Genomic DNA, 23,178 nt, shown 5'->3' with positions numbered 1-23,178 from the left:
GTCCTGGGGACCTACTAGAGAATCAGCAACGGCGGAACTGAATTATCCAGCGCATCAAACGGAGCTGTTAGCGATCATTCGTTCGTTCAAAAAATGGCGATTGGAACTGCTTGGGTTGAACAACATCGTGCTTGTCTCTTCCACGCTGGGGTCTTGGGTCTGGCCAGTTGCAATCAGCTGCTTAATCTTGGCTAACTTCTTGCGCATGTCTTTGATTTCTTGCTCCACAATTTTTCGTGTGCGTGGCAAATCATAACCATCGTGTAGGAAAAGCGATACGTCAGAGTCATGAATGCGCACTCGGAGAATAGTGTCGCGTAGACTGCCCAATAGCTCGATTACAGAGAATACAAGTCAAAGGCAAAAACTCACCTGGAACGATCGCCCGTATTGTCTGGAGGAATCGTGTCGTAATAATGTTCGATAGGATGGATAGGCTTCATGATGCGGATTGTTTCTCCTCCTACCTTGGACACGACCCCCGTTTCCCCAGCTACCGGTGTTATTCGGCCGTCCTCATGCACATCGAAGTCTTCTAGGTCATCATCCCTGAGCTCCCGCAAACCAGCAGCCGAACCAAAGGATTCGTCCAGGTAGTCGAGATTCGTCGTTAAGTCATCGTTGATCATATCGGCTGCATTGCCGACATCGGGAATCCGCCTGAAGGCTTGCTCGTCGAGAGATGCTGAAAGGAACACTTAGTTACCCTCGCATGTTCCGCAATAATAACAATCACCCATCATGCCTTGTTCAGGTGGACGATGAACCAGTGAAGCGGGAGCTTTCTTCCTAGACACTGTTGGTCTGTGGAATGATTATAAGCAACTTTGCTACACAGAAAGTTTAGATAATCGCGTACTCTGCGGGAGAAGGGGACTTGAATATAGACGTGAAGTCATCCATATAGCCTGCCAGTGCAGCTATAGTATCCGCACATATGTGCACCCGTAAGCTGACATGATTCACAAGTACCTAGATTTGATTGAGGGACGACAAGTAACCCGGCACGCTATGACCTACGCCAACACTTGGTGGGACACATGCATTATCAGTCTTGAACACAAGGTCCAGATCTTCGATATCTGCAATTGATGCAAACCCGAAATTCTGTGAACGAGCATCATCACATTGTTTTACTTCTGAGCCAAAGGAGAAATCACCTTCCACAAGTTGAGACTGGAGCCTCCGCTTGTCTTGGCAGAACCTGGACCGTTGGGAGCATCGGCCATAGAATCGACCAATAAGAATGACAAGGAAGGAACTAGTAACTTGAACTTGAACTCGCTGGAATTACCAGCAAGCTCGGTGTTTAGCTCGGCTTCGCCAATGTACAGGACTGCAGAGCCAGGGTGACTAGGGGCATGTGTCTTGATCGATACGTCTACAATTGCGAAAGAAAGGGACGTTCGTTCTGAAGGAACGACTGATTCGAAGACCTTAAAAAGCTCATCAATCCATCCAACTCCGAGGAGGGCACACTTACCCCCGGTGGAGATTTTATAAATCGAGCCAAGTCCGAAGTCCACTGCAAATCAGGATAAACATGGCAGGTGAAGCCCCAGAGGGCCAACCGTATCTTGGTCTCTTTTGCGCCGGTTTCTGGAACTACCAGGGAAGCAAAGCGAGCCTTTATCATGGGCCTTGGCACAGAAGACTAGACTTTCGTGAGGGACGCAGCTACGACAAATAATCTGCACAACACACCAGACTGCGAGGTAATGTAAACACGAGGAGAGGTACGAGCTCCCACTTTGGCGATACGTCCCCGACGTGAAGGTCCATCAAGCTCGAGGTTATGACAGTCTCATCCTAATTGAAGAAAATGAAGTGAGAATTCGAAGATATATCTTTGCTATTCCACAACCCTTGCCATCAGGTTTCAGTTCAACAAGGACAACAATGTCTGAGGCGGATATGTCGAAAGGACGAATTGAGGGTGCGGATTTTTGGGAACGGGATATCAGTATTCTTACTACAGCTGTGTTTCGAAGATATCAGCGTGAGCAATAACTGAAGCCAAAATCGACTCCACCTTCAGCAATGATCACCTTCACGGCCGTCTCGCTTTGTTTCGGCGTTGGCGCGATAGTGCCGAAGCTGCTCTCGTCACTACCACGACTCCCAACGCGCCTTGATTTGGCAAACAACCTACTGCCAATCAGGCTCGGGTTGCGGCTCTGAGCGACTTCAGTTTCTGTTTCCTCCGCGGCAGTGGCGACCACTTGTGTAACACTGTCAGCCCAAATTTGCAATCCATCGAAGACTGGTTTTTCAAGAACGACGTTGACCAATGGGACATAAATGATGATTGAAGTCCTATGCATCGAAGAAGAGACAGCAGCCTTTGATGGAGCCACCTGTGTCAATTGAAAGCGAATAGGAAGTGAGTCCGGCGCCTGTTCTGACAACAGCAATGAAGCCGATCCGGGGTGAACGTCATCCGTTCGTGGCAAGGAACCAAGTGATATGAAAGCATGCGCCTTTGAATCTCCTACGGGCGCATACGATAAAACAATTCCCTTGATCTGGCCACTCAAGAGTTGTCCTGGCAGATTTTTGACGCTGGGATTCCTTGATTCACCAACATCCCCGAATCTGATAGTCGGTGATTCTTGATCAAGGGGTTTGTTAGACACCTGTACGTCATGGAGATCCAGTATAATGCCTCCTGATAGGGAGGGCTGAAGGGATGGTGATCTGCATCGAACCTCAGCGCGGAGGGCAGGTAGGATTCTGGTGATCTTCGGATGCGACGTCTGCTTGGACTTGGGCTACAAGCGAATAGTATGATAAGTCAGATATATAACACACAACTGCAGATTACGTTCCCATCTACCTTGTGTTTGGTGTTTGTGACTCGCTTGCTGTGGGGTCTCTGTCTCGCTGGTGCCCCGGTCCGATAGTCGATGTCTAAATCCAAATCCTCCAAGACAAGTCTTTCCAAGCGTCTTCTCTCTCTCTCGCGTTCGAGTTGCTTTGGTGTTATGAATGGAGTGTTAAGTTCATCATCGCTTGCTGAATCCTCCTCTTCTGTGTCGTCCAGTGAACTACGCCCTTGGGATGTGTCGGAAGCGTCCCGAGTAGGAGATCCTTCAACTGCTAGGACTTCGTCAAGAAACTTGAGCACACCGCCGCCCTCAAGCATGATATCGACGTCGAAGAACACGTGCAATGGTGCAATTCGAACCAAGATGTCGGTCAAACCCCCTGAACGGGTAGTCGCAGGGGTGACGCGAGCGGTGAAGGTAATAGCACTGGAAAGGGACAGCTCCTTAAATTCTTCTTCACTCAGCAACGCCGCCGTGGGTGGTTTTGGAGATGTCGGAAATGCAGAAAATTTCGACGGTGGACTGTGTACTAGCTGATCTTTCCCTGTAGATGACTTTACTCTCCAGGTCGACAACTTCGAAGAGCCTCCTGCAAGTTTCACAGCAGTCCAATCCACCACCTCCAAAGTCGGCAATGTTACTTCTGAAAGCGGCTGCGCTAGAACGGTTATCGAAGAGAACAATGGGCGACAATGACTGACAATATATTGATTATGCAGACGATGATCTGTAATAAGGAGTGGTAGCGAAAGTTGCGCCGCGTCCTTCTCGACAGTCCTGGAAGTGTGGTACATGAAGACCGAGAGATTTGAGAGGAGTATGTTGGATGTTATCGGAGAAATATATGTTGCATCAGTCTTGTTTCCAGGAGCCCCAGATAAATCAAGAGAGCCCGTAACATTCTCCAACAATACGCGTAAGTATGTCGAAGGCAATCTTGGAGGGATAAGTGGAGACTGGAAAAATGCTTCAAGCGATGGAGCCTCCTGATCTAGGGCCTCAGTGATCACAAGGGTCACAATTCCACGGATATTTAGACTTGCGTGCAAGCCGCACTGGAGGGTCGGCGGGCTTGGTGTGGTCTCAGGGTGTTGGGGAGTGGTACCAGCATTCTTGGATCCGCAGTAATTGAGCATTTCCAATAGCATGCGAACGTGACAAGCCCGAAGAGCACATGACATGATACCAACACTGACGCTGAGACATAAGGTTTCGTCCTGCTTGACCGCGATGTCCTCCGTGTGAGGCGAAACTATCTCAAGAGTCGACGGATGCGCGACGTCATGCTTTGTGTAACCAGGTGGCGTTTGTAGTCGAACCACGATAGGGTCTGCACCAACAGAAAAAACAAGATCTTCTGTAGCCCAGTGAGGTACATGGGCAGACTCTCGATTGCCTGCTATGTGATCGCACGAGCGAGGTTGAGTTATATCTCCCGTACCAAAGTTGCCGAGGGGCTCACGGGGGGTGGTTGAAGAGCAGCCAGCAGTAGAGACCGCGCTCTGATACATGCTACTGAGAACTGAGCTAGACGGAGAAGCCCGAAACTGACTACGTGGTGTAAGAGCAACAATGGACTGCGACATCATCATCTGCGTGTCTTCATCAATGGAGGAATAAGAGGACGCGGGTGACACCGGGCGAGGAGCCTTCTGATGATCGTGCAGCGTGACATGGGACGAAGTGAGCGACACAGGCGATATGGTTCGTGGCGAGGTGACAGGGTTCTCTAAAGTAGCTCGAATGTCCCGAGAGGTAATGGTGACACCTGATATCGAGACTATACGTGTGTGACCATTCCGTGTGGATCTTTCAAGAGCAACGTTGCTCGATGGCTCGTCTCCAGTACTTTGCTGCTTTGGGACACTTGAGTCCGTACTATATGCAATTTCTGGTATTGACAGGGTAACGCTTGAGTGTCCGCGGTGGACAATGACTATTTTCGTGTCCGCAGCAGAGAACTCGAAGCGTGCAAGTAAATGTTCGAAGAGGGTGGCAAACAGGGATACCCCAGAAGGGTCAGAATCAATGCCAATTTCTTCTTGAGGGTGTACACGGGTAGATGAATCTAATCCTCCGGGAAGGTGATGACCCTCATCATAAGCGTGCTGAGGTCGGGAATCTGGATGTAAAGACTCTCGGAGCGTGGCTTCTTCCCGAGGGGTAAGCTCGCCGTGGATGAATGTCTCTGCTACTGATGCAACAGATTGGGCAAGATTTACACTATTTGGAGAGCTGAGGTCGGATGGAGGGGTGGCATGCAATGTGAGGTGTAGTGACTGTACCGCAAGCCCTACACTGGAAGTGAGAGGATTGGGGAAGGGTATTCGTGCAGTTACACAAGATATGGAACCATCGTGAAGTCTGAATGGTGATCCTGCAAGGAGTTTATTGATCGCCTTTGGATTAGTCAATGAATGGACAGTTAGACCAAGAGGTAAAACCCGAACCTGGTCATCTAGCTCAAGATCCCTTACTTGTACAACCCCAGAGCCTATCTTCGAGTCTATCTAATGAGGATCGAGCTGCCCTGGCTTTAAAAAATGTCCCAGTGACTTCTTAAGAACGAATGAAAGAAACCGACGCTGAATTGCAGAGGGTAAGGAGAAGTCGAACGATGGAAGCCCAGAGGACCAGGAAGGATACCAAGTAGACACGATAATGGGCGTTACTTGAAGATGCGTTCAAGATCGAGATTGATTCATGACCTAGTACTCTGCATAATATTGTAGGAGTACGTATTGAGCCAGGTGGGCACACGCAGCAAAGGTGCAGGGGGTATAGCTGAAAGTACTACACCAGTACTTCGGCGTTGCCTTTTCCGTCGCGTATGATATCAAAGTGGACTTTGCACAAACTTCACAACTAAGTATGTAACAGCTCAAATGCCAGGACTCCCAATGTCTCATTAATGCATTCGTGATATATTTTGAATGGGGCTTGATGGATACTCATGAGCACATTTCCCCAAGGAAAGCTCCGTTGAATTGAGTGGGACTCACTGATATATGCAGGTGATGAAACTAAACTGAGGCGCGAGGCGTGAGCGCAATGCGGTCATCATCGAGTGGTCTGAATATGTATATTTCTTCGAGAAGCCAATCTATGTCAGTGCTGACCGCAAATAATAAACCATGGACTATCACGATGATGAACACAAACCATTTACCTGAATTCTTCCTGAGTGATCTCAATCACCTGTGTCACGCGCTCGCACACAGCAGTTATCAAAACCCCATAAATAGCATCACCCTGGAGCTGATACAGGTTGGACACGATAGCGAGTTGTGTCGCTGTCAATTGGGCTAGCTGGCTATAATAATGTGGAGAATACTGAGAACTAATTTGGAGCGAGGAGTCAAAGGAAGAAAGGGGGCTCGGTGTTCGCATGACTGTGCAAGGATGGGCCACCCGAACAATGGCATAATGAGGAGTTTCAGGCTCATGTGCGAGAAGTGGTGTAAGAAGTTGGGATGCAGCTTGCTTTGAGGTCGATGCGGAACTCAGACCCTCATTATGATCGCCATACCGCGGTAACGGCCCAGCAGGAGTCTGAGGAGAGCTGACATTTCTACCTTCATCATTCTGGGGCAGATCAAAAATGAACGATAAGATTGTTCAAATGCTCGCGAGTCGGCTGCTATCGAGTCTTCCGCATCCCCTTTGAACTCTTGGACGACAAGCATCTCGTCTGTGTTGTGAGCCTGCGTAAAGTCGGAATACATATGTCAATCATGAATCCGGAATATGCACATACCTGTCCTTTGTGCCTCTCGACCATCAAACTTGTCTTCATGCACTCAAGAGTATGATACATAGCCTGATGATATCCTGCCCCAATCATGGACTCAATATCCATTATTTTTTGCTGGCCACGCTGGATAAGTGTGCCCTTGACACAAGCTAGACTGTTGTCACTTGATGGATGACGATAAGATTAGAAATTTGAATTATATTGTAACTTGAAGCCACGACGCACAATTGTCGTATCATGGCCAAGAACGCGGCATGATCTTGTCCTGCTGTGTTACTCCGTGACCCATATATTCTCCCAGTGCCATCATCGAGGTCATAAACACCTCGAGCATCACTGGTACGTAACATGACATGGGTGACCAGCAGGACCTTCAGGGATTTGAATATGTTTGATCTTTCAGAAAATTTCAAATAGTAGTGACTCGCCTTATCGAACTTGGCCCCACCAAGCGAGAACTGAACATCGTTGGCTAAGCGTTCCGCCTGCAACGCTTGGTAAACCGTGATCGGTCTGATTGATTCTGTTTCAGATGACTTGATGATTGTTGTTTCCACTAGCAAAGGTTCGCAGTCTTCCATCGTTGTGAGCACTATGGAGACGCATCGAATCCGTTTCCAGCTTAGTGGCGGCCGCCTGATCGACACTGTCTACTGGGCCTGGGCCTTGGGCCTTGGGCCTTGGGCCTTGGGCCTGAGGCCTGAGGCTTGAAGCTTGAAGTTCGAAGTTTGAAGACCCTTGTGTAACAATGTTTACCATCCTTCCATTTTGAGGTAACTACTGATACTTGTCTTGCAGAAGAAAAAAACGAACGGCTACATCAATCAGGATTCAAGGAATCGAACAAGAGTCTCGGCAGTTTCAGCACTACCTAAGTACCCGCAAGCAACTTTCATTGTCAGAAGTACACGACCATGGTAGGTCCATCAATCAGCAACCTTGAAGTTCGAATCGTCAATAGTAGTAAAGACAAGGCCGTCGTCCATGAGTTTATCTAAAGCATTACTGGGGATTGCGTCAGACCAGCAGAGCCGAGCATGCCTTGTGAGACATACCTGATTGTGACAGCATTACCTCCGACAGCACGCGCAATAGAACCAACGGGCACGCCTTCCTCATCAGAAGGTTGGTTCAGCATGAACGTTATGATCGTATGTTCCAACTTCGGCAAATGGGAATATTGGCTGTTGTTCGTAGCCGGGGAATGTGACTGAACTGCGTATGCAGAGCCTCCGGCTGCCGGGGGTCCGACAGCCTGGGCCTGTGGAATTGTTTTTGGATTTTGTCCAGCACGAGGGGGCTGCTCACGAGGATCAGATCGGTAATATCGTAATTTGGTGTAACGTACCGCTCCTTTCGCCCATATTAGTGTGACCGTCATCGCTTCCAAAAGGTGGAAGTATATCTCATGAGGCGACTTGACTGGCCGTATATGAGTTGCATTTACGTATCGCTTGCTGCCAAACATTTTCAACGTGCCGGATACACGTACGTATGATCCCTCACTGTCCTCGCATTAGTTTCACTGCGGCCTGCGAAGGAGGAAATTTACGTGATGGCACTCGACCCCGTTCCACTCTCTTCTATTGAGGAGTCAATCCAATGTCGGGCTTCAATGCGACCCGTGCCATCGTCGAGCCAGTATAAGTTGTTGGTGGCTTGGCTCTGTATTGAAACGACGTGGCCGACGACGGTGACCTGCAAATTCGCAGTTCGTCCAGCTAGCTACGCGAAAATGGATGTAAAAATTACCTGGCCGAGTTCTGTATCATCCAGCATCCACTCCGCGTCCGAATGCGCTTGGGTTGCATTTAGGAGTTGAAGTACAGTCAGAGGTCGTAAGGAGTGGGCTATCTCGGTTCTCTATATTGCACTCAGTTTAGGAGAGAATTAGAATGGTTATATGCAGCGTACTCGACTAGCTCCTCCCGGGCTACCGCTTGCGCTTCGATATGGCGATCCACCAGTCATGAATCCACCACCACCACCTCCACCTCCAGCACCACTGTTTCCGTAGTAGTCGTTGACTTCCCAGCCTAATTAGTAGGATTGTCAGAGATAGTATGACTGCTCACATTGACTCATCTCGTTGACGTTCCTTTAGTGAGTGAATTTATCGTGATGGCGCAGTGAGCAAGACACGATAGAAACGCGTAGAGTCACAAGTCACGCGTATTGCATGACATAATTCAATGTCACAATTACATCCGACAAACCTAAGTACGTAGTGTGGCAGTAGCATGAGTAGTGAGTGGGGGAGTAGGTGTAAAGTAATATATGCAATGTCAGTATCGAAAGTGGAGGGCCGGTTTACTGGCCATAATTGGTGCAAATCTTGACCATTCCTTTACCAACGCCCTCAAGTACTTTCTTGCGCGACTCGCCGACGTGCTTTGCAATATTGAGCACAAAATCATGATGCAGCTAACGAATGATGTCAAGGCATAATCTGATGATCGAACGCGCACGCCTACCTTCGGGAAATCGGCGATGGATTTGCAAGACTCAACGAAGATCTTCCGTCGTTCAGCAGACCCGGCCACCTCGCCTATCTTCAAAAGGTCATTCGACATTGTCTTGAGTACCGTGCAGGCATTGGAGCAAATATCCTTGAGGGATTGCACGAGCTGAAATGTGAGGAGATGGGTTAAGACACGTCTTTTATTAAAGCCTATCATTCCACTTACTGCCCCCAATCTGTTCCAGTGCATCAAACGGAGCTGTTAGCGATCATTCATTCATTAAAAAAATGGCGATTGGAACTGCTTGGTGCGCACATTGAGGTGTATACTAACCATCGCACACTACAGAATTTCCAAAGCCAGCGCGACCTGTCTCGACGACAAGCTCGCTGGGCACATAAAAAATGGTGAGTGCATATACAACTGGACATGCTACTAGTATTACTCACATTTCAAACATTGTCGCGCACGGCTTTCGTCGCCTTGTCAACAGATTTGGTAGACAGACCAAGAATATGAAAGCTGCGACGGTCATTGATCAAGGTGAGAAGCTTGACACGGGGTTCTGAGGCATGTTCGTAGGCATCCGATGGTTGTTTACGACGCTGTTGCGTGGAAAACCCATGGAATAGTGGGTGCGCGTATATCTTATTGTTATTTTCGAATGCACGACTGTTAGTTGACATTTTGCCCACACACCTATCATCCATTATGAACCCTCGAAGTGCAGTGTTGTGCTCTGGAACGAGCGTCTCTTGCCATCCAATTCTGACGTGACATATTTGCTTTGCAGGTTCCAGTGATTATCTGCTTACGGTTGCTAACTCCACTCTATGCCGGTCGGGCTATTTTGTCGTTTCCGCATTGAATTAGGATCTTGTTCGAATGTCGTCTGTGCAGCGAGTGCTTGTCGCCGTTCAATTCTGCTTACCTAATATATGTATGAGGCAAATCCCGAACGTTCATTGCTCCTTACAAATTCACAACTTATCCATAGTCAGTAACGTGCTACATAACCCGATACACTATGTGCTTTTCTACATCGAAGCGTGACGCAGATTCCGCGCTTACACCTCCGAAGGCGAGCAAACGAATGCGCCTTCGTTTGAATTCGGATGAAGGCACATCAAATGTATGTTCCAATTTTTCTTGAATATATATCTAATTTACCACTTACCTGCACTACGCACCTGAAGGACAACGAATGCAACTGCCGGACTTCCTCGCAGAATCAATGCACTATGAGGGAGCGCGCCTGCGAGCTTCTAGAGACCTTGGAGCGAATCGAGTATCACGTCGATTATTTGGAGGCCGATAGGGTGCGAGATAGAGAGGAACTTGAGGACACACGCGTGGCACATCGTCAAGAGGTTGAAGAGTTGGGGATTAAGCATGACGAGGAGATTGAAAGGTATCGCGAGCGCATTAACGCATTGGAAGATGAGGTGCGACATCAGCAGGAGATGCTGAACGTCCTCAACAATAACGTCGAGTGGCTCCAGGAGGAAACGGATCGGCAAAAGATGGACATCGAAAGGTTCATTAGTGAGGGCGTTCAAGATGGGATGGACCGCCGAAGGACGCTTGCTTTCATGAGAGACTCAATCGTCGAAATGTTTAACAGCTCTAACTTGTAATATTTACTTTACAACGTTTACATGGACTCCCCTTCGCTCGGCTCTACAACAGTATCATATTATGTTTACAGTAGCAACTCAGGAAATACTATATCAACGTCTCTGCAAATATATGATGTTTCTTCGCGTTCTCACGTCCGACAACACCGTATGCTCTTGAATAAGTGCCACGTTACAGACGTGAATCTTGAAGTCGCGCCTTCGATAACGAACTTTCCTGGGCCTGCATGCAACATGATAAAGTCCAGGAATATTGACGCGTGCTTTCGACATGTCAAAGCAGATGTCAAGCTTTATTATACTTCGCACTCCTCATCATGCACTGGCATTATGGGCGACACTTGACAAGGCATAAGTACTACGTTTGAAAAAAAAAGGTTTGATGTAATGTCTGCATCCGGTATTACTTGTATGCATGTATTTCATCCCACAAAGCCTGATGTTCGTGTGTTGTGTGATAAGAAAACTCAGCAGCTGATGAAGTACATAGAATCAATTACATACCGAAGCCTCGCCTTCGTAGCGGCGAGGAAAGTACGATGGTGTCTCCGGCTCAAACATTTCGGTTACAAAGTCGTGACCTTCACACGCACGTCTCTGTCTCTTCACAGGAAATGAGTATAGTAGGATAAAGATAGAAAAAGACTTACAGCGCTCTCAGCCTTTTGCCAGCGGATGACTCGTTGTTGCTATGGTTCAGTCAAGCTGCTGTCCACCGGCGGTTCAAGAGCTAGTGTGATCCGTCACCGTTTGACAGGGTGTCCAAGACAAATTTTCAACATTCTACATAAAAACCGTTGATGTCAGTACTTGTTCGTTGTGTTTCAAACGTAAAAGTAGCGGCAGTACTCACCACAGGTCACGGTCACCTCGGTTCTAAATAAAACGTAACAGCTTGTAGGTGGGCGAGTACCTCAATGCTGATAGTAATGTTTGGCACAGTGCTTAAGTACTAGTAACGGACTTGGCGAATGTTTCGAAACGCTCACATTGTTTCAAGTCTACCCTAAACAGATCAGGGCTGGATAGCGATTGAATAGCAGGTATGTGAAGTGAATATACGGGGGTCCGAAAAGGTGTGTTGGCGAAGGTGTAAAAGTGTCTGTTCGAGCGAGGAAAAATCGCGACACGTCGGACTTACATCTGCTTACAGGGTAGGTACGTTTCCAGCTGTGTTATACATATTGTTTCCTTCGGATTTGTGCGTTCGACGGATAAATGCGACTGTCACGTGACACTGACTGATCATTTCAACCTTCAAAGTCCGTTACAACTTAGTGTCGAATCTCAATGATGGTGAGTTAGAGTTACACGTGGCACTTAATGACACAAAAGAAGTACTGGTTGTCGAAGGTGGTCAATATGAGAAGGTACATAGTCACAACATCCATACATAGAATATGAGATTCAGATGTTCAGTACAATGATGCTAAATGACTACACCAATGTCTGTTTGGTCCATTTGTCTGCACCAAGGTCATCCCGTATTGTATTGATGATCACTGTGTTCTTGCTTGTGGGACATTTGATGCAAGCTGATATGATGTACTCCACAACTAGAAACTTGAATAAATCCAACAGTGAACACATTATTAGGATTCAAGATCCCTATTAGCATCGCACACAAGATAGTTATTAGTCCACACAAATTTGAATGTATCATTTGGAAGATTAATTCATGTTATCTTACTTTGGATTCAATTTTAATGTCCCATAGAGTATTAGGGGTTATACCCTAAGGATGTTAGCATCAATCTTTTGTAATCACACATATACTACAGTACACTGAGAGAGAGAGATGTGGGAATAGGGGAAGATGGACATCATCATCGATAGGTGGCCACCATCGACAGTGTAACGCCCATAGAGGCGCGAAACCACCCAACATAGTTCAAGGGTTGCGTAGAAGTGGGGCAAGGAAAAGAACGGTGACCACCATCATCGACAGTGTAGCGCCCATAGAGGGGCGAAACCACCCAGCATAGTGTACAAGGGTGATGTAGAAGTGGGACAAGGAACAGAATGGTGGCCACCATCATCGACAGTGTAACGCCCATAGAGGCGCGAAACCACCCAACACAGTCCAAGGGTTATGTAGAAGTGAGACAAGGAACAGAATTGTGGCCACCATCATCGAAAGTGTAACGCCCATAGAGGCGCGAAACCACCCAGCATAGTCCAAAGGTTATGTAGAAGTGAGACAAGGAAAAGAAAGGTGGCCACCATCATCGACAGTGTAACGCCCATAGAGGCGCGAAACCACCCAGCATAGTACAAGGGTGATGTAGAAGTGGGACAAGGAAAACAAAGGTGGCCACCATCATCGACAGTGTAACGCCCATAGAGGCGCGAAACCACCCGTGAAGGTAATGGTAAGGAAGCAAGAATGAAAATTGCCAAAGGGCATCTATATAAACTTCGTATCACGTGACATTCTCACGCCACATCAATAACAGGCGGAGTTTTATCACTAGAGGGCCCACCTGTCATTTTTAAAAGGTCCGTGAAATGATGATATTCTTGATTATGATTATATTATCTCTCTAATTGTCATAGAAGGTCTCTAATATCGATCCCTTGCAGTTTCGATGGAAGTACAAAGACGATACAATGAGATTCATTGGCTCGAACCTGTATGTGAACGATAAGTAGAGACGGAATGGATCCATGATGGAATCTAACACTCACACGATGTAGGTGGTTTTAGAAACACGAATCCAGGATGCTGCATCCTCTCTTCTACGAGTTGAGTGAAAACCTTTACACCTTCCCCTTCCCCTGCAAAACATCATACTTGAATTCAACAAGCTCAAAGACATACAAATCCCACAGGCTTTCTAATGTGCGTATTTGATATAAGCGTCCGTGTCATAATACTCGAGTACACCTTTATTGACTGGACCTGGAACTCCGATGGCAGCGCGCACTAACCATGGCTCTTGCGGTGCAACTACAATGGTATGCCCACCTCTGCCACGAACGACTCATCTTCCTAAAACTTAAAGTAATATGCTTCTACGACCAGGTGTATTGCTATAATCAAACTGATATAGCACGCAAATGCCTCTTTGTGCTATCTACTGTTTGGCCATTCGTGAAACAACGCTCGAAACAGTGGACTTCATTCTACGCCATAACGCACATTGGAGTGATAGTCCCTTGTAGTATTGAATGTAAGACGGTGGAAGCCCTATCGGTGTGTTCGGAATAAGAATTCTAAAATGTTCTTGATTATGCAAGTACAGACATTATGTGTAATGCCCTTCTGTTGTTATATGATAACCATCGCAGGAAGTATATTCAGCCGGTTAGACGTATTCACGTCGTCCTCGATTCTGAATGAAAGAAATTATATACTAAGAAGTATCGACTACTCGCATCCACCCTCTTCTATCATCGACCTTTGACTTCGGTTCACTGTCATTTGACCATGCATTCGTATCTCATGGCCTCCAGCATGATCGTGCCGCGATCTCTTTCAACTATTGTGCTCACTTCTGACTGTCTTGAAGTGTCAATTGTCATTTGAAGCCCTTTGCACATTCAAGGCGATTGCACACCCATTATGTCGTGATACATCACTTACACTGGATCTATTATAAAATGATGTAGAGTGGAGACAATGGCAAGGGGACGCATCTGAAATGCAGACAGGACTACAATTACGCCAGCCCTTTGTGGCTCTGGTATTGTGCTGTTCATATATATACATATATGCAGGTGCGATTTGTAACCAGTCTATTCAGCATATCTGTGACGATCTACAACACCAGATCACTACTACCCTTACGATCATCCCACTGATGATATGCACGGTTATGATCTATATTTTCTCGATGTTCAAGATTCCCATCGACGTCGTCAATGTAGACTCGCTTTGCAACATTCCGAAAGAGGGAGCAGTTGTAAGTCTCATACGTGTCACAGGGCTCATCATTGGGCGCAAGATTGCAACAAGGTATTGCCACGCAGCTGAGGCTGTTGATAGGACATGTCGTAATATTCACAGGAGATGTACCTATCGGTGGAATTGCCACGTTGATTGGCAGAGACTTTGCTCTGACACTTTCAGTAGTCATCAAAGGTCATGGATTGTCTGGCATGAATCCCTCTCTTCAAGTTCACTCACCCGTTAGCATATGTCGGAGATGATATTATTGCAGCATGCAAACAATGTCACAAAGATATGGGAGGAAGAAGAATAGGTGACCACCACCATGGATAGTGAATGCCCATAGCGGCGATAAATCACCAACCACAGATAGTCCAAGGGATTGCATGCACGTTTGAAATCCGACGATGGGAAGCAAGAAAACCAGCCCGCCCGTACTCCAGAAGGATACAGGACTCTACGGTACACAGCATGGCAAATGAACATAGGCAGGTGGCCACCATCATCGACAGTGAACGCCAATAGAGGCGAGACACCACCCGTGAAGGTAATCGTAAGACGGAAAGAGTGAAATTTGCCAAAAGGCGATATATGAACCTCACATCAAGTATCTTTCTTACGCCACAGCAATAACAATTGCAGTTGGCAGATGTATTTCGCACACGTGAAGACGTGTGCTAAACAAGCAACCTGTGTTCGAGACACGTTTCGTGTCAGGCAGTCTCTGTCTTTGTGATTAATTACAGCTTAATTGTAAACTTGTAAGTTTGAACGCCTGAGCTATGTATCTTAGTTTCCAGCTGCAACATTATCAAAATCCATCACGTTGAAATTGCAAGTACATTGCCTTAGAATGTCAGGCATTGAGTTACGTTTGAATGAATATTACTAGAAGCTATCGGATTGTAATGTGACGCTGCATCAGAGCAGCAATATCTCAATCTAAGGGCGCCAACAGTTATCAGTAAGCTGATTACAAGAACTGTCGGTGATTTGGTTCAGAGGGGATAGCAAAGAACAAATCAATAATTTCCTGCCCACATTGAAAGATACTTTCAAGCCAATTATCACTCCGCCGGTGAGCCTGCAGAAACATTTATCTCCGAAATCCGTTCACATACAGTATCCATTGCAATGAATGCATGAATAGTGAGACACTGAATTCAAATCAAATGATACAATGGAAAGGGCGCAGATAATAATCGTACAGCACAGGTGTTACATGACGCATCGCAGTAAATTATGGGTACATATAGTAGACAGACAGACTATGATTCATGTACACGGGTTGAGGAACGGGTGAAGTGATTCAGATCCTATAACACTAGCGAATTCTTGAACGCGTGAAGCAGGTGCACACGATCGATCGCATCTCCTGGGTCATGTTGATTTCCAACATATAAGATATCTCCTGGACGCATGCGGTTCGACAAACCAAAATATTGAAAGATGATGTCAGATATGTCGGCGCTTGGTTCAGCAGTCTCGGTGTCCTCTACAGAGTGTGGACTGCTTCCCTTTGCCCGATACTGTCGGCCTCTCGTTGCCATCATGCAAAGACTCAGGAGACATCTTTTGCGAAGTGCTGTTGACGTCATCAGCGCAAGCAATCAAACAGGCACTTGGGACTCACTCAATCTCGGAGAAAGATATGGAATCATAATCACCATCCGACGCAAGGTCTCCAATGCATGATCAAGAGCTTGGTTTGTCGTGGACTCTGCGACTTCAGCATCGATGTACCGTGAAAGCTCCGTGAGGTGCATACAGGAATAATTATAAAAGTGTCCTCCTGTCGCAAATGACGGTATCGGTGTATACACGGCATGGACCATCCCAGGAGGAAGAATCCTAATATAATATGTAACATCAGGGCTGAACATTGCGAATAATGATGCGCTTACAACAGATCTCCGGGACGGAGTGTGATCACCTCGCCTTCACAGTTCCTTTGTAACCAGTCCTTGTGTACAGGATAGTTGGTTAGTTTCACTGCAAGTTCCTGAAGATGAATGCGCTGGGTACTGCGACTCTTCAATCGGAAGATGACCCAGAGCTTCAGGCCGGCTTCCATCCTCACCCAGGTCAACGTCCCTTCAGCATCGTGATGTGGATAAGTTAGGAACCCTGCATGATGAAGTAATCCCCATCCCTTGATGGTGAAATTTTCGGGATGGACCTTTGAGATAATAGGGACTGAGTGCGTTGTTTGATTCCAACCATGTACGAGGCCATGATCAAGGATCCTTATTCTCAGTGTTAGGAATGCGTGAAGAACATTCCAAAATGTTGCGACGCACTTAAGACCATCAGGGAGGGATACATGGGCAAGTGGTATGTCGAGGATGCATTGTATGCTCGTGGTATCATTTATCGATTCGATGAATGATCCGATTGAGCCGGTGATGGTAGGATGAACATGATCTTCGCATCGCTTCTTCATATCTATAATACTATCAATACCGTCGCATATAATGATGCGCATGAACGTATACCATGAATGCAAACTGGACGATGTGGTGAGATTCCAAATACAGCATCGAGGTACTCGAACGTCAATGTCTTTCCCGCTGGATTGTGAGGTACTCCTTTGATAACTACACATTTATTCATGCCGAGAATTTCCTGTAGCTGGGCATCGACACGAGGAGCCTGGCAAATCCCACCAGGTGCCATATGGACATGGGCGGTGTTGTTCGTATTCGATCGTGGGAATTGCGCCATGAATTTAATGAGGGGGATATCAACTTCGTCGCAGAGATTTTTATTGGACTCATTGCAAATCGTAGGAAGAACGGTCCGAAGTCCATCATTCCATGTAATTGTCTTGCTAGTTGCTGGAACCTGAGTTCCAAGCACACCAATGGTAAGATCGAGCTGTTCATCTGACGACATTGTGGTGGTTGAACGCAACGAGCAAGCTATGACAAAGGAATACTGATTCAAGGTCAGAATCGCTGAGATTATATAATTCTGAAATACAGGGTGAAACAAATACAGTCCAAACGTGCATCACGGCTTTGTCCGTTACGAGCTTATTTGTTTCGTTGAATTTGACTTTCAGTAGGTTAATTATGCGTGTATTCAAAGCCTATTTTCTATTTTGCGCATCATGCTTCGTACACGATGACATTTCGACTATTTCCAATTCCAGGTCAGCATAGCAAGACAGGTGAAGACGTCGATTACCATATATGCATACTGTCCATTCCATGATCGTGAACAACGCAACGCACACGAGTGTATGTATTTCAACAGAAAGTGAATGCATCACGTTCGTAAAAACATAGATCACGAATCTATGTACAACGTGAAAGAAATTGTCATGTCATCGACGGGTCATCCTGTGTATCCAGTCCTACCTGACTGATTCACTTTTGTTACTCACTAGGATGAATTACTTACATCACAGTCATCGGAAGGTTTGGACGAAGCGGTGGTGACACTATGTTCGGAGCAGGATGGTGCAGGAACATCTGGGACAGACGCATTTTCCATCGACAATGTTGCTTCAGGAACGGGAGTGTTGCCTCTTTGCACACGTCCAGGAACTATCGTGTCCTCAATCGTAGAAGAAAGTGTGTGCGTTGTATGTATTGGAGTTGTGATCGTGGCATGTTGAAGATTAGGCGATGGGGTACCGCGGACCAAGACGACCGGAGTTGGCGAATTCAGATTTTCTTCCACTATGGGGATATCATCCCATGCGTCAATGATCACTGATCCGTTGTCCTGCACACTGCTGCCTTGTGAGATTTGTGTCGATTCAGGCAGTGACGAAGAGGATATGAAGCCCGTCCCGTCGAAATCAATTGACGACTGGACAGGAGATGCTGAACTGATGTCGCATGCAATCCCATCTTTTGCGCGCTTCACTGGACCTCTACCACCATCCTTCTAATGAACTGTCAACTGCAGGTTGAACACTACGACGCTATCACTTACCTTTGGTGGGGACACATGGGATAGTGTTCTCTTACGCTTTTCTAACCTCGTGATAACCGATCTTGTGCCGTTATTGAGAGCAGTGGACATTTCATCGATCGCCATAGAATCTAAGGCTTGTGCAACATCGGTTGCCTCGAGATCAGGTGATCCGACTGCATCATCATCCGATCCTATAGCATCATCATCGGCTCCAACTACTTCCATGTCTGTATCGTGCGTGATTCCCGCCCAGGAATCATACCTGTTGTCGGTCTTCAAAGCTAGCCATGGAATGTCCATATCAGACATCGTCCTTAATGCCTTATGAGCGGTTGAAAATATTGAACTGGAATACGCACTTTGCATCGACTGCTGGGGGAGAGCCGCAGGGCCAGAGTCGTGGATTGCTCTGTCCTACGTCTGACTCAGTGATTACCTTGCCGAGTGCATGGAACATGTGACTCAAGAATCGAGGCCTCGTTTCCATGTGTACGATAGCAGTGTACAGGCGCTCCATCCCAACAGCCTCGAAGAAATGATCATCGTTATCAAACACCATCGTGCGTGGATTCCCCGGAATGACAAGACCGTCGACGTCTGAATCAAGGTCGACATCTGTGAGCTGGCGAAAGCGAACAAGCATCCAACTAGCAAGCTTCAAGAAAACACGAGAGTTTCCGTGCTCGAACGCAGTCCTTGTCCACGTCTCCCAGCCCTCTAGAATAGGTGGAAGTGAGATTCTATCGTAGCCCTCGTCGTCCACCTTGTATATTTTGTATCATGTAACGATGACGCATAGATATCAAAGCTCACCGATAACGTTCTTGAGTCCTCCTCACGGACAGGGTCACTTGTCAGTTAATCTATTGCTGTGTCACAGAATAACTCACTTCTGCAATCCCTACGACCGGAACATCCACAAGAGGCGCCTCGTTGTCATCATCCTCAGACTCCAACGGAACGGATGAAGCCTTCTTTTTCCCATATACCTTCGTGATCTTCGATTTGCGGACTTGTCTTCGAGGCTTCGGTAACTTCTTCGCGTCTGCAGTTTTTTCAAAAAGACTGGCTATTTGGTCGCTGGGACTCTGCTTGCATACATCAATAATCGGCCCGCAGAGGATGTTGCGTGCCAACCTCGTCAGCCGATTCAATTATATCTGCTCTCATTTTGCTACTCCCTTGAACGATCGCAGATATCTTCCGACGTCCATCGTTATTGGAATGTTTCGATTTCATACCTGACTTTATGTGTGTCAGAGAATTATCAACGCCTTCGACATGGTGCTGGATCACATCCGATGATGCCTGCGACTGTGCAGACGATTGCGTAGTCCTTGCCCTTGGTCGTGTGCTGATCGAATGTTGAGATGATTGATCCACAAGATCGACCGCAGCAGCCGCCGTTCTTGCCTTCTTTGTCATGTCCTCCGGTTTATCAACTCCTATGCGTTTAAGCGTCTCAGATATCATGTCGTCCACTGTCTTTTCGTGTTCGAACGACCCTCCGCATAGGTTGTTGCCTTTTATACAGAACGTGTTATGCAATCGTTCGCCGGTCACTTGAAGTTACGCAGAATGACCTTTAGTAGAGATGTGATACAATAGACAATGACGCACTTACGATCCTGAACCTTTTTGAAGCCCTTTTTCTCTTTGAATTGAACCCAAGTTCGCTTCATTTCATTCAGCGCCGCAGTCTGTTTCTCCTCTGTGAATGCATTATCATATAACGCAAGCGCGATGTGATACTCCAGATACGCTGAACGCCACTTGTTGGTGGAGCTCGACGGATCAGCCTTAGCCTCGGCATGGAATGCACTGACGATCTGTGCAAGATATCCTACGAATGATATGTAGAGTATCAACATATCGTCGACCGGTTTGGACTTCGGAAGAGTTTTGAGGATCTGCCCGGTTTGCTGATACAGGCGAAGTTGATGTATTATAAGACGCAGTTGATCTAGGCACTTTGGGGATACCTTGACCTAATAATAATGTCTGTGATGCTTCAGAAAACCTGAATCAGCGCAGGATACTCACCTTGTCGTCCATATCGCCAATTCTCAAGATATAGATATTGTCTTCCAAATCCAGCGACACGATATAAGTGAGAAGGACGTTGACCATAATTGCTGTACGAGGTTTGACATCCAAGAAAATCGGTGCTGGTGTTTGGATTGACATTGTTGCAACGTAAGAAGTCGTCGACCTTAATGAGTTTTGATGCACATTGGTCACCAGGCGCCACATATCCTGATATGGTAATATTTACCTACAGTTCAAAATCAACAGCACGTGCTGAGCGTGTGAAAGGCAAACAAACAATTTACACAACGGACAGTATCAATCTTTGTTCTCAACGATGCTCTCGGTAGAACAATTTCCTGTCAACGCGACACAAGTGAGTCGGATACCTGCGTCCGGAAGTGCACCTCAAGCACTGCAGCCATCAGTGCGCAGTCGTGCCCGCAGGACGCAGGTACAGCCTGCAGGAGTGGTCAGCACTCGTCCACAGCGTGCGAAACGTTCTCCCACGGATGCTAATTCCTTGAATGCGCCCTACGTCAAACTCACACCAATTCTCGATGATGATACGAACGGGATGATGATTGACGAAGTAGATGAGATCAAGCCGAGAAAATATGATGCAGCTGAGACGATCAAGGCACCGACTATTGTATGTTCCGACTCACGTTGTATTCGAAAATCTTTGACATTTTTGGAGTGCTGTATCTATTGTCACGATGTTGGATCGTATATATGGAAATGTACGGGCAAAGGTTGCGGGAACCCTGTGTGCGTCAGTTTGGATGAAGGGGACCATGGATGCGTGGATGCATCTCCTCATCCGGTCACCGGTCGTGTCGTGGTGACTGAGACATCATTTCTCTGCCCTCTATGCCATCGCGAAAATGGCATCGCTATGAACGTGAGTCAACATGTTGAATGGATCGTCAAAATATTATAAAAAATGGATTGGAACAGTACAGGGTTCAAGGATACGCTGTTCAACAAGAGTTTTTACATCGTAACTATTTCCCATTGCTTGGCATCTTCTTGTCCTGGAGTGGCTTCCGTACCCCATATGCCTCAAATATAATCAGATCGACGCTTGAGGAGCATTACAAACGAGACAAAAGCAGGGTGCATATACCATTTTGCATAGGCTGAGTCAATAATTCTGATCATGGAGGCAGATGCGCATCGAAACGCGTTCCCTTAAAGCTGGTAATAATCGTCCGAGCGCAATGGACCCATCCTTCGAATGGTTCAAAAACATTAATCATGAGGGAAATCTTTTGATATTTGTCAACACCCATTCTGATACCAAAACGGGTAATCTTGTGGCGTCTGGTAATGCGCAAAATCCGGAGTCCGTGCCGATTCATGAGGTAAGTCGATTCATATATAATGATATATATCTGGCAATGACCGAGTAATCGTATAAATTTGAAATGTAGCTTCTATCGAACTACATTGGCGATGACAACTTGAAGGTCGCAACACAAGCCATTGGTGCTATCAACAACGATTCAGGGGTTGGGCCATGCGTTCGCGGGCTCGTCATTTGTGCCTGTGGATCCACGGGAAGGGTGGCCGAAAGTGCTATGTTGTTAAGGCGCATTGTCGAAAGGTGGGTAATGTCTTCATGCAATCGTCCAACGTTAGATTCAAACATGCAAGACATCAGTGACATCTTTGATTTCATCCTGACATTTGCAGGCGTATCAACGATGGATTCGGTCGTGGTCCCTGCGTTGAATCGGTTCATCGAAAACGTTTACATATATGACATGAAGTTCTGGGACGCACTGGAGGAATCGTTTGGGGAAGACAGACACGCCCTCAACCAATCACCAGTATTTCTCTCCTTCTCTGAGACGCACGTCGGGCAAAATAACGTGCGACTACGCGTGGTTTATACGAGAGTCCTGGCATACTCCAATCTCAAGGACAGGAGGCCTTGGGGGCTAGACATATACCGATGTTTGAATCCAGACTGCCAAGCCCCTGCATACAACATGAGCTTCACTCGTCATGGAAAGCAGTTTTATGGGAAGCACTGGTTGACCACAAAAATAAAGTATGCATGTTTGGAGTGCAAAACCGTGGAGAAGGCCATTCCATGTCCAAGCTGGATACACGCGGCTCAGTCTCAGAACTATGGACGCGTATGGTACGAGTGGCCACTCACCTCCGAGCAAGAACGGGAAATCGGCATCATATCTTGATCGCATTTCGATGCATATATATTCTGCGTATCATACTTTGTGTCATGGATGTTTTGTCAACCCAGGTCTTGCTTCTACAGATTCACTTACGCGTTCCTCACTCAGTCGTATACGTCTCGCGCATCGTTGACCACTATCTCATTTGGCTCTTACTACATGAAAAAGTAGTCATTCGAACCGATGTAATACCAATCGTGTGGAGTGTAATCTGAATCATTGCGGAAAGCATTGATAGGCACTGTGTCACTACGTACATCAATCTGTGCTAGCTGTCTCGGCGCCTGTCTTTTCCTTCATCACAAATGCTAGCATTCGAAGTCCAGGGGTGTATATGTCAGTTGCATGCGACTGAAACACTCGTAGGAGATATCGAATCACTGTAGTCACATATTTTACGTTGTCCTGTGTCTGTGGGGTATACCATATCATCGTTAGCTTGAGAA

At 46.7% G+C, this 23,178-nt stretch overlaps 7 protein-coding genes across 7 annotated transcripts; 2 read left to right on the top strand and 5 right to left on the bottom strand.

The window, feature by feature from the left end:
• Window positions 1-14: 14 nt before the first annotated feature.
• DFJ58DRAFT_823126 (uncharacterized protein) lies at window positions 15-5,497 on the bottom strand (the record flags this gene model as incomplete). Its single annotated transcript, XM_041392099.1, has 14 exons — window positions 15-64; window positions 108-322; window positions 373-685; window positions 737-804; window positions 860-972; window positions 1,021-1,107; window positions 1,161-1,436; window positions 1,484-1,654; window positions 1,705-1,809; window positions 1,890-1,978; window positions 2,033-2,771; window positions 2,837-5,227; window positions 5,279-5,338; window positions 5,396-5,497. Coding segments are annotated over 14 exons (4,779 nt in total), but the record flags the coding sequence as incomplete, so codon positions are not given.
• An 87-nt stretch (window positions 5,498-5,584) lies between these two features.
• DFJ58DRAFT_823123 (uncharacterized protein) lies at window positions 5,585-7,308 on the bottom strand. The gene is made up of 6 exons (XM_041392098.1): window positions 6,808-7,308; window positions 6,586-6,745; window positions 6,436-6,532; window positions 5,998-6,403; window positions 5,831-5,942; window positions 5,585-5,767 (listed from the first exon to the last, which is right to left on the bottom strand). Exons 1-5 carry the CDS (start codon window positions 7,161-7,163, stop codon window positions 5,852-5,854), a joined length of 1,110 nt encoding a protein of 369 aa, XP_041235808.1. The 5' UTR covers window positions 7,164-7,308; the 3' UTR covers window positions 5,585-5,767; window positions 5,831-5,851.
• Window positions 7,309-7,325: 17 nt separating this feature from the next.
• DFJ58DRAFT_691789 (replication protein A subunit RPA32) lies at window positions 7,326-8,727 on the bottom strand. The gene is made up of 7 exons (XM_041383396.1): window positions 8,658-8,727; window positions 8,497-8,609; window positions 8,335-8,445; window positions 8,135-8,280; window positions 7,931-8,087; window positions 7,638-7,882; window positions 7,326-7,587 (listed from the first exon to the last, which is right to left on the bottom strand). Exons 1-7 carry the CDS (start codon window positions 8,665-8,667, stop codon window positions 7,509-7,511), a joined length of 861 nt encoding a protein of 286 aa, XP_041235807.1. The 5' UTR covers window positions 8,668-8,727; the 3' UTR covers window positions 7,326-7,508.
• Window positions 8,728-10,071: 1,344 nt separating this feature from the next.
• On the top strand, window positions 10,072-10,681 carry DFJ58DRAFT_848006 (uncharacterized protein; the record flags this gene model as incomplete). Its single annotated transcript, XM_041393558.1, has 2 exons — window positions 10,072-10,176; window positions 10,241-10,681. 2 exons carry the CDS (start codon window positions 10,072-10,074, stop codon window positions 10,679-10,681), a joined length of 546 nt encoding a protein of 181 aa, XP_041235806.1.
• Window positions 10,682-15,889: 5,208 nt separating this feature from the next.
• DFJ58DRAFT_848005 (uncharacterized protein) lies at window positions 15,890-17,468 on the bottom strand (the record flags this gene model as incomplete). The annotated part of the gene is made up of 4 exons (XM_041393557.1): window positions 15,890-16,158; window positions 16,207-16,424; window positions 16,478-17,018; window positions 17,069-17,468. The coding sequence occupies 4 exons, from the start codon at window positions 17,466-17,468 to the stop codon at window positions 15,890-15,892; spliced, it is 1,428 nt and encodes a 475-aa protein (XP_041235805.1).
• A 356-nt stretch (window positions 17,469-17,824) lies between these two features.
• Window positions 17,825-20,687, bottom strand: DFJ58DRAFT_848004 (uncharacterized protein; the record flags this gene model as incomplete). The annotated part of the gene is made up of 9 exons (XM_041393556.1): window positions 17,825-17,872; window positions 17,979-18,470; window positions 18,519-18,781; window positions 18,860-18,914; window positions 18,937-19,263; window positions 19,391-19,545; window positions 19,742-20,062; window positions 20,125-20,488; window positions 20,544-20,687. The coding sequence occupies 9 exons, from the start codon at window positions 20,685-20,687 to the stop codon at window positions 17,825-17,827; spliced, it is 2,169 nt and encodes a 722-aa protein (XP_041235804.1).
• Window positions 20,688-22,057: 1,370 nt separating this feature from the next.
• On the top strand, window positions 22,058-22,735 carry DFJ58DRAFT_671120 (uncharacterized protein; the record flags this gene model as incomplete). Its single annotated transcript, XM_041382925.1, has 2 exons — window positions 22,058-22,137; window positions 22,195-22,735. Coding segments are annotated over 2 exons (621 nt in total), but the record flags the coding sequence as incomplete, so codon positions are not given.
• Between the last annotated feature and the right edge of the window lie 443 nt (window positions 22,736-23,178).

This window comes from Suillus subalutaceus (genome assembly GCF_016647625.1).
Source record: "Suillus subalutaceus strain FC151 chromosome Unknown DFJ58scaffold_263, whole genome shotgun sequence".
Lineage (NCBI taxonomy): Eukaryota > Fungi > Basidiomycota > Agaricomycetes > Boletales > Suillaceae > Suillus > Suillus subalutaceus.
Note: the sequence above shows the minus strand (reverse complement) of the source record. Positions and strands in the feature narration are given on the sequence as shown.

Coding starts and splice junctions, on each gene's coding strand:
- DFJ58DRAFT_823123 (XM_041392098.1), bottom strand. CDS start 7,163: ATGGAAGACTGCGAACCTTTGCTAGTGGAAACAACAATCATCAAGTCA. Junction 6,746..6,807: donor TTGGCCATGATACGACAATT/GTGCGTCGTGGC, acceptor TCATCCATCAAG/TGACAACAGTCTAGCTTGTG. Junction 6,533..6,585: donor TCGAGAGGCACAAAGGACAG/GTATGTGCATAT, acceptor GACTTTACGCAG/GCTCACAACACAGACGAGAT.
- DFJ58DRAFT_691789 (XM_041383396.1), bottom strand. Junction 8,281..8,334: donor ATGATACAGAACTCGGCCAG/GTAATTTTTACA, acceptor GCGAATTTGCAG/GTCACCGTCGTCGGCCACGT. Junction 8,088..8,134: donor ACGGGGTCGAGTGCCATCAC/GTAAATTTCCTC, acceptor ATGCGAGGACAG/TGAGGGATCATACGTACGTG.